The sequence below is a fragment of the Calidris pugnax genome, unplaced genomic scaffold (genome assembly GCF_001431845.1).
Source record: "Calidris pugnax isolate Ruff unplaced genomic scaffold, ASM143184v1 scaffold157, whole genome shotgun sequence".
In the NCBI taxonomy this organism is placed as follows: Eukaryota; Metazoa; Chordata; class Aves; order Charadriiformes; family Scolopacidae; genus Calidris; species Calidris pugnax.
The window spans coordinates 3,452,626-3,461,841 of record NW_015090992.1 but is presented as its reverse complement, the minus strand read 5'-3'; the positions used below and the strand labels follow the sequence as shown (position 1 = coordinate 3,461,841).

General features: G+C 39.4%; 1 protein-coding gene across 1 annotated transcript; it reads right to left on the bottom strand.

Moving 5' to 3' along the window:
- Positions 1–6,940: 6,940 nt before the first annotated feature.
- LINGO2 (leucine rich repeat and Ig domain containing 2) lies at positions 6,941–8,794 on the bottom strand. The gene has a single exon (XM_014954794.1). The coding sequence runs from the start codon at positions 8,759–8,761 to the stop codon at positions 6,941–6,943; it is 1,821 nt and encodes a 606-aa protein (XP_014810280.1). The 5' UTR covers positions 8,762–8,794.
- Positions 8,795–9,216: the final 422 nt, after the last annotated feature.

Below are 9,216 nucleotides of genomic sequence, written 5' to 3'. Positions count from 1 at the left end.
TTCCATTATATTAGCATATTTTGCTCAAACATGAAGCAAACTTATGGACAAACCCGACTTTTCATGTGCTTCATGGATCATAACAACAAAGCCGTTTCATTTCTCATCCATACTTATGATCATATATAGTAAAATAAATTACAACACATTTTTTCTGGTTAACCTTGTCACCTTTTAAAAACAATATACATTTAATACTTGAAGTAAGAAAAGAACAAAACAAATATAACTCTTTTTTTTGCACACACAAACATATACATATGAACTACATGTGCTTGCAAATAGATTTCAGTAAGTGTGATGACAATTTAATATATATGCACTATGGCATTCCCTCCCCAAACAATGAGAGACTTGCTATCATATGTAATTGCCCAGAAGCCAACTTCCTACTATATGGCTGTAAGCTCACCAGATTGGGGTTGTCATTTACTTCCTGCTTGTACAGTGCCAGTGTAATCCAGCCAAAGTGTCATTTTCTTTTAGATATCAAAATGACATAAATGAATTCTCTAAGAAGCAGTAATATTTTGTTTTCTGAAAGATTAAAATCAGTAACATGTAGATGTTGAAAACCATCTTCACAGCTGCCTTGAAATTTGAAGCCAGTGTTTGTGGCTTACGTGTGAGGAGATAATGTTGTTGACTTCCAAATACCACACATAGAAATAGGCAGACTTCTTTAAGGTTATAAATTTTCTTTTGCCTTTTGTTCTTTTCTTGCCAGAATCTACATTTTCATATGCTCCCACTCAGTTAGTGGTGGTAAATATTAAAGCAATCCAGAATAGAAGGTATGCCAAAAGGTGAGAAATAATTAAAGAATAAGCTCTGCTTGTTTTCCGCTATAGCCCACTTAGAAGAAAGCAAAAATACCTAGATTCCTTTATCGAATTTCTAGTGTAACCAAGGAGTAACAGAACAGTATCAATAAGATTTATCCTGATTTATATTGCCTGACTAGAGTTTTCAGTCTCTTGCTTCAGTGCTTCTGCTTCACGACAATTTTCGTACCTATTTGAATAAACACAAATAATCAAATTATGAGGTGAAATACTGCTCTTTAGTACTCTTCTATGCGCTATTTGAATATGAAGGCTAAAGTATCCTTAAATATAAGTTGAAATAACATGGAGCATTCTCTTGACTATGCCAGTTCTTTCCTTATTCTGCTGAGGTTATAAATACAGGTTTTTCTTTCCAGCTGGCTTTATATCCAGCCACCTGCTTCTAGTAAAAAAAGAAAAAAAAAGAAAAAAAGACTCAAACTCATTCAACCTGCATATTGCTTTTGGCATCTAGCTGTCTCAGTAGAAAGAACCTCACAGAAGTTGTTTTATTTCAATTGCAGTAGGAGGTTTACTCAAGCTTCTTCCTTTTTTATTTTTCTTTTTGGCTTGAAGAGGGTTTAAGATCCTCCTTTGAGATCCAGATTCCAAAAGCTATGTGAATATGTAGTGAAACTAAACCAAATGCAGAGATCTTTATTTGGCATCGCAGTAATTTGAAACTTAGAAGGGAAGAAGGCAGAACTAAGAGACGGACAAAAGGAGCATGTATCACTGAACCAACTGGCTGTAATTCTTCTAAGATGCCAAGGGAAACTGAGTTTGTAATTCTTGTTACAGGTGATAGGAATGGGGCATTCAAATTGCTTAGCTAACTTGAAAAATCTCATTCATTGTTTCAGTGATTCTCCAGCAATCAGGCCCTTTTTCCAAAGATATTCTTTTAACCTCTGCAGGCACAATTGACTTTCAAATTCCTGGATCAAAGTTTTTTAGTTCTTATTTCCTAGTTCTTTTTAGTACAAAGAGCAATCACCTAGGATACTATGATTCTATGATACTGAATTGAGGTCAGAAAGCATCATCTAGTGTTTTCCTACATGTTGTCTTATGACTGTTGCTGCAGCAGACTGCAGTTTCTAAGATGCTGCTGCTGTGCTGGTTCTTTGATTTGAAAAGACCAGAGTTACAGTTCAGGAAGGAGGGAAAACTTGACTATGTGCTCCTTTCCCTGGTACTCCATGTCAAGCCACATTGTGAACTGAGAGGATGGGAATGAACAGAGCAGTCATTAGCCCTGGGTAGACTAGGATCATTCAGGGGGAAAAGATAATTAGCAAACTGGACAGAATAGGCTTTCTGTTCCTCACCTCCTTTTGGATGTTTCACTCCTGGGGATGGAGTGGATTATTTAGACAAATGTTGTCCTCTGAAGAAAAATGAGTATGGATTGTCTGTTTTATTACTGGCTAATGGACCCTTTTTTCACAGGATGCAGTAGCAGAGGAGGCAAAATAACTGTATGACTGCAGTTTCTTTGCTAGAAGCTGCTGTTGTCATTGGGAAGCCAGAAGCTGCTTGCTCTACTGGATTTTCAGCAAATGTTTTGTCTTTTTATGAGTTAAATGTGTAATTCTGACATTCACATATCCTGAAAGCTTTTCGGGGAAAGTCCAATATCTAAACTAGATATCTAGACATGGTGTATGAAAAGTCTATTTCTACGTATCTTTGATGTGATTGTGTTGCAACATGGCCTACATTCCAAAGTTCCCCTGAAACAGCTTTTTCTTCTATCACAAGGTTTAGATAAGACTTTTCATTAAATATTGAGGCTGATTTCTTACTGTATCTCATACGTTTAACCTAAAATTTCTGATGTTGAAGGTACAAAATAGCTTGCTTGTTGATTTTCTTTATGGCAGAATAATTGTTACCATCATAGGTGATGCAATGCCATGATGTAAGAAATAAGGAAAAAAAGATAGCTACTGTTCACATAAATAAAGGAAACCTTGAATGGCAGTGTGACAATGACATCAACCTAATTAAAAAAAAAAAAAAAAAAAAACATATTAAAAAAAAAAAAAAACACAGAAAAAAAAATACAAAACAAGAGTTACCATAAACAAAGGGTAGGTTTCTTAAACATGTTGATACGATACTAAAGCTGTAACCAAAAAAAAAAAAAAAAAAAAAAAAAAAAAAGCTTAGTTAAAAAAAAAAGCACCTAGTGACATCATCTTGTATCAACAGGGTCTCAGAGTCTCTTGGCTGATGTCAACTGTATCTGGAGCTTTTGACCGTGTTGGCACTGAGACCATGTGTGAATGTTGAGAGAGGGGGGAACAGAGGGTAAAAGCAGTATCCCAGTCTGGATTTAACTGAGCTGACATTGAGGACAGTGTTTTTCTGAAAAGAATGGTGCCAAGTTAATAAGAAAGAAAGAAGGGTTGGGGGAGGGGAAGTAGAAGATGACAAGCAGCTCAAAACCTAAAACTAAGGTTGAGATGGGGTACTGCTTAGCCTTTATCTGCCCTTATACCATTGTAAATGCTCAATACATTGCTGTAGTGGTGTTCTCTTTAATTCATTAGTGGGAAGTCTGAGCACTTCTACATCCATCCCTTATGGAAGAGGAGTTCTGGTTTGTGGAAGCGGACTTCAAAATGTATTTGTAGGAACCTCAGCACTGCTCTTATGGGAATTATTAATGGGAATTATTAATAAGGATACTGTGGTACTTGCTTCCTCAAGTCTCTCTGCTGGTTTTGACTTTTTCTACTTTTCAGTTTTCTACTTTCCTGCAGAACTATTGCTGCTCCTCAGAGTTTTGTTGCAACCACTGCCAGACAAGTTCAAGCTGGGCCTTGTGCCAGTGTTGGAGGGCAGCCAGTATACAAGTCAGAGGTAGGGGAAAAACCTTAATTCCCTCTTTCAGTGGCAGGAATGCATGGTCCACCTGTTTCTGAATATATGATAGGGGAGCCATGTGGGCCAGATGCCTCCTCACAGCCCAGTCTTTTTTCTCCCCTGCACTAAGATAAAGTATGGTATCTCCTTGATCTCTAGCAGAGAAGAAGTGAATCCTTCAAGATGCAGGTTAGGCCTTAAGCCACTCTGTTCTTAAAAGAATTGCCAAAAAAGGTGCTTATCTGTGTCTGACCTTGACATTGTATTCCTTGTCCACCCAAAATAATCATGTGAGCATGTGTCCCACAACTACATATAAAGAAGATTATGTGGAACAGGATAAAAGCTTATCTCTGAGTCTTGCTGTCCTCACTTCTGTTAAGGGATGCCATATGCCTTGCCAAGTCTACGGTGACATAAGTAGGCTGGAAAAAGTAGAACATTGCTGGAGGCAGGGAGCGAACATTGATTCTTAAAAACTGAATACTGACTGAACTCAAGGCCATACACACAACGCTTACAGCTCTGCAAGGTGGTGCTCAGCAAGAGCAAGCGGTGATTTTCATCACCAGCACACATTTCACATAGGTAACTAAGCACATTACCGCTCAGAAATCCTTGCAGTGCACTAACAATGCAATCACTTTTCAGAGTCACTCTAAGGGAATAGGGGAATTCAGCAGTCCATAATTAATCCTAAAAGCACATTTTTCCTACTTTTTTTTTTAGATTTTTTTTTTATTGTGTCATTTAATATGAAGCAATCATCTGCAACTGTCTAGAATTTAGGAGAATTTTTGCTTCTAACATTGATTTTAACATTTAACATGAAATGACTGCAGGGGTAATAGATTACTAGTTGAAAAAATGACAATTACAAGGGAAAGGCACATGCAAATGTCTTCAGTGGACAGTTCAGAAACACTTTGTTTTATCCCCATTTGCTTCTTTAACTGCCCACATTAAGGTACAGTAGAGTTTTGGACTTCAGTGCAGTGGTTATTATATCAGCAAAAATAATTTCCCTGGTGATAGAATTTAGTCAGGGGTAATTCCATTTCATTAACATTCTACAAACCGTTACAGAACAGGGAGGATTAGTCTCAAGCATCTTCATAAATCTCCAACTATCTTGTTCAGAGCATAAAAAAAAAGAGGAAGCAAAAAACCCAACTCTAAAGTTAAAATCAACTGTAGTGAAGAAAATTCTAACAATCCTTGCATCCTCTTTAGTTTGGCAACCTAAAATGGAGCAGCAGTGCAACCAAAGATCAACCACTAAGAAAATAGATTCTCAAAATTGCCTAGCCTTGGGTCCTACAGCTATTTTAGGGGTATATACCTGGGGAGCACAGCTGGATTTTCCAACTTTTTGGCACATTTCCCTTGATAGGAGTGGGAGATTTTATGCTGCTTAGAAATCTCTGCCAAAGAATGTGGATACTAATTTTAGAAGCACCTGCATCCCATTATAGGCCAGCCTGACTTTGGTTTCAAAGTGCTGAAATCTAATTTTAAGATTAGACACAGAATTTTCTGTCTTATAATATTTTCATATTCATTTTAGTTAAATGTGTACATAGTCATTATTATCCTTACTTCAGGTTATGCCAATAATTTATAAATTTTATTTGTTATCAATCACTTAGCAACAAACCTATGGCTCATAATTGCTGGAAAATTGAGATGTGGCTGAACAACTCTGTATCTTCCCATTGCTGAGAATTTCAAAATAGAGAAAAGTGGTATCAAAGATAAAGAATAAAGAGTAAAGTTTCAGTTCTGGGCCTTTTGAGGATTTGTTTAGAGGTATAAACCAAAAAAATTTAATTTTCTTGAACTAACTTTCCACTTCTGTCTTCTCTGCATTAAAAAACTTCCTAAAACCTGGAAAAACATGCCCCTCTTGCTCTAAGATACTGCCCCTGAAAGAAACATAACCACAATTAATAAAATGGCATCAAGAATAGCTAAGTAATCTGTTCTTGGAAATTAGCTTTGTGTTTATGTGTTATCTACAAATATACAAGATGAGAATGACAGTGGCTAGAGGTTCAATATATCTGGCAGTATGTTAGCCTTTTTGAGGCTACCATGTTTTAAACATTATTTTAGTATTATAATCCCCATACTATGCATGGGCAACCGTAGTTTACTTGGCATTGGAGAAGAGTTCATTCCTAGTAACAGAGCTTTTTTATGTTTCAATTCACTCATATAAGTAATAAGATGATCGTATTTGCCAAGGAGTATGCAGAATGCATTATGTTATTTCTTTTTGCCCAGCACACATTAACATTTTAACAGGAGCTTTGAAATGAAAATCAGGGCTAGCAAAACCAGCGTGCTCTCTTCAAGGTAGAAATCAACTCCTCTATGCCAGCAACGTCTAGTGGGTTGCCTTCCCTGGGTGAGATCCAGGACTATGTTACAGTAAACTGGTCCAGTGTGATATCACAGATATAAAAAATATTCCATTCTGTATCAAAACTAGGCACATGCCTTATATTTATATGAAGAGAAGATCAACAGAGCTGAGCTTTTTTTGCTCTCAACCATTCATCTCTGGCCTTCTACATGAGGAGAAAAATTTCTGATGTAATTTCTAATTGGTAACTACAAGAGTCTAATTTGGATTTGATGGCAGTTAAAAGGAGGGTGACATCACACTTGGGTCAGTATTGGTGGATATCTAAAAGCACAACCTCTCATTTGTATTGCTTTAAAATGTACACAGTATAGATGTAGATTAAAAAAAAAACTACCATTTTTTTCTGGTGTTGAACCAACTAGAAGGGATGATGCAAGGTTTTACCAAATGAGATCTATAGATACAAATTTCACTGTAGAATATGTTTTAGACAAATGTGTCTTTTTCTTTAAGTATGTAAATCCTACACTGTAGGTTGTTTTTTTTTTTCTTTTTCTTTTTGTAGTGGTAGAAAATGTTGAACAATTGTCCATGAGCATGAGCCAGCGGTTCATTGCTGATATCCCCAGAATGCCAATATTTGCAATGCAAACAGTTAGTACAATTTACCAGTTCTATGAAAGGCCCTGACATATCTGCCTCAAGGTCTGGAGGCTCTGCTGTATAACCACAAATAGTCTTTCCATTTTCATGTAACCTTTTGATACAGTGACAGCTGCATTAAGCTGCTTCTGCCTAGCAATTCCACATGCCAGGCTGGTTTAATTGGTTTTAATGCCACAGAAAAAGCACTGCTAGCAGAATACCATCAAATCATTTTCATATTGAACCTTCGTGGTCCAGCAACCTCCCCTTCAACCACAGCACCGTTGTTTTTGCGAGGGACATATTCAAGGTCAATGCTGGTTTTGTGTTTGCCTTTCCCTCGGCTCCACACGAAAAGAAGGAGGAAACAAAATAAAACCACTCCAAGGAATGTGAAACAGCCCATAGCTGTGGACACCAATATTGTCTTAAGGTCCAGAGAGAAGGTGTTTGCATTAGTTCCATTGGAACTTGTGTCGTTGGAGTCTGTCATATACATAGGGGTCCTGTTGGCGTAAAGGAAACGGTCTGAAGTAAACCCCTTTACAGTAAGGGAGGCCGAGTAAGTGTCGTTCCCAGCTGCATTACTTGCAATACAAACATAAATCCCAGTGTCCTGGTCTTGAGCAAATCGGATCTCCAGGGTGCCATCTCCCAAAACAGTGGCCCTTCCATTTGATTTAGTTGTGATCAGCCTCCGACGTGGGGTAACCCAGGATATGGTAGGCTGTGGATCACCGTCAGCATTGCACATCAACTGCACCGTCTGCCCTTCCTCCACTACCAGGTATTGCAACTTCTTGTCTTGTATCTTGGGTTTCTTACAGGTGAAGTAAAAGGAAAGAGCTGTACTGTGAAAGTCTTTGAATGACCTCTCTTTCACACTGTCTGGGCCAGCACACATCGGTGGCTGGCCTCCAAACTGCAGAGTGGGTTGCCTCTGTAAAATCCAAAGGAGACGGCAGTCACAGGCCAGAGGGTTGTTGTTAATGCAGAGGAGCTCAAGGCTTTTGGGGGAATGGAATACATTCTCTTCTAGGGTTTCTAGCAGGTTTTGGGACACATTAAGCACACGTAAGAATCGGAGCCCTTGGAAAGCGTGCGGTTCAATGGTGCGTAGCTGGGCCCCCACCATGTGGAGTTCCTGCAGGCGCACTAAATCTGAAAGCATGCCTGCTTCAATGGTGCTGATAGGGTTGTAAGAGAGGTTTAGATGTGTCAGGTAAACCAGGTGTTTAAAAGCAGAGTAAGGTACTGCAGACAGGTTGGTGTTGGTGATGGAGAGAGAAGTAAGGTTGAGACCATACAGACTATTGGCGGGCAGCATGTCGAGGAGGGGCCAGGTGTCTATCTCTAGGTCTTTCAGGCGAAACAGTCTTTTAAAGGCATATGCAGGCAAAGCGTTAATGTTGAGCTGTTTCAGATGGAGACTGATTAGGTTGTGGAGGTGAGAAAGAGCTTCTGTTGGTACAGCTGTGAGGTTGCATCTCTCCAGGGTGAGCTGCTCCAGGCTGAGCAGTCCGCTAAAGGCCCTGTGTGATATATAGACCAAATCATTGTCCCCAACCTCCAGGGACTTTAGGTTATGCAGATCTTGGAACATGTAGTCCAGCAAAATGACAATCTTGTTTTCACTTATATCGAGCTTTGTTAAGTTTGACAACCCAGTGAACACCCCAAGGGGAACCAGCTTCAGACGGTTTCCTTTCAGCCTCAGGGAGCGCAAGTTGAAGAGATTGTTAAAGGCTCCAGGCTCCACATTGGCGACTATATTGTCACTGAGGTCGATCTCCTCCAGCAAAGGGTACGACGTGAATTCCTCAGGGTTGACACTCTTCAGCCGGTTCTTGCTGAGGTCCAATATTTTGGTCTCAATGGGAATGCCCTCCGGGATGGACATCAGACGCCTTCGGTGACAGCTGACGGACTTGTTCTGAGCCGAGCATTCACAGCGGGCCGGGCAGCCTATGGTGGGGCCCATGAAGACTAGCAGCACAGCCAGACCCAGGAACGGCTGCCAACATGATACAGCTGTGTGACGCATGACTCCACTGATCCGGTCTAACGCTCCGTCACAGGCCTGTGAGGATGAGGATGGGAAAGGGGAGAAGTTAATGTGCAGCAAAAAGAGATCTCTGCGAATTTTACAGTATCATATCAAAGCAGGAAAACATGTTTTCAGTTGAAAAAATACAATAAAATCTTTTTTGAATGGAAAGAGCAACAAAAAGGCAGATTTTCTTTCATTATCATTGGGCTTGTTGAAGGGTCTCTTTTATCCAACATTTCCCCTCCAGACTTCAGAGGATACAAAACAACGCTTCCTACTGCAAACAGTAAAGGAGGTTAGGTTTTATTCTTTTCTCAGTCTCAGCAGGTCTCCTCAAAACACTGCTATAACTAATGCAGAGATAAACACCATACACTCTGCAAATAGGGCCAATCACATTTGTGATAAGTTTATAGCATTGGGCCTCCGTGAGGTAATATGGAACTGGG

Bases quoted from the DNA above. Each gene is read 5' to 3' on its own strand.
- LINGO2 (XM_014954794.1), bottom strand. From the start codon at position 8,761: ATGCGTCACACAGCTGTATCATGTTGGCAGCCGTTCCTGGGTCTGGCT.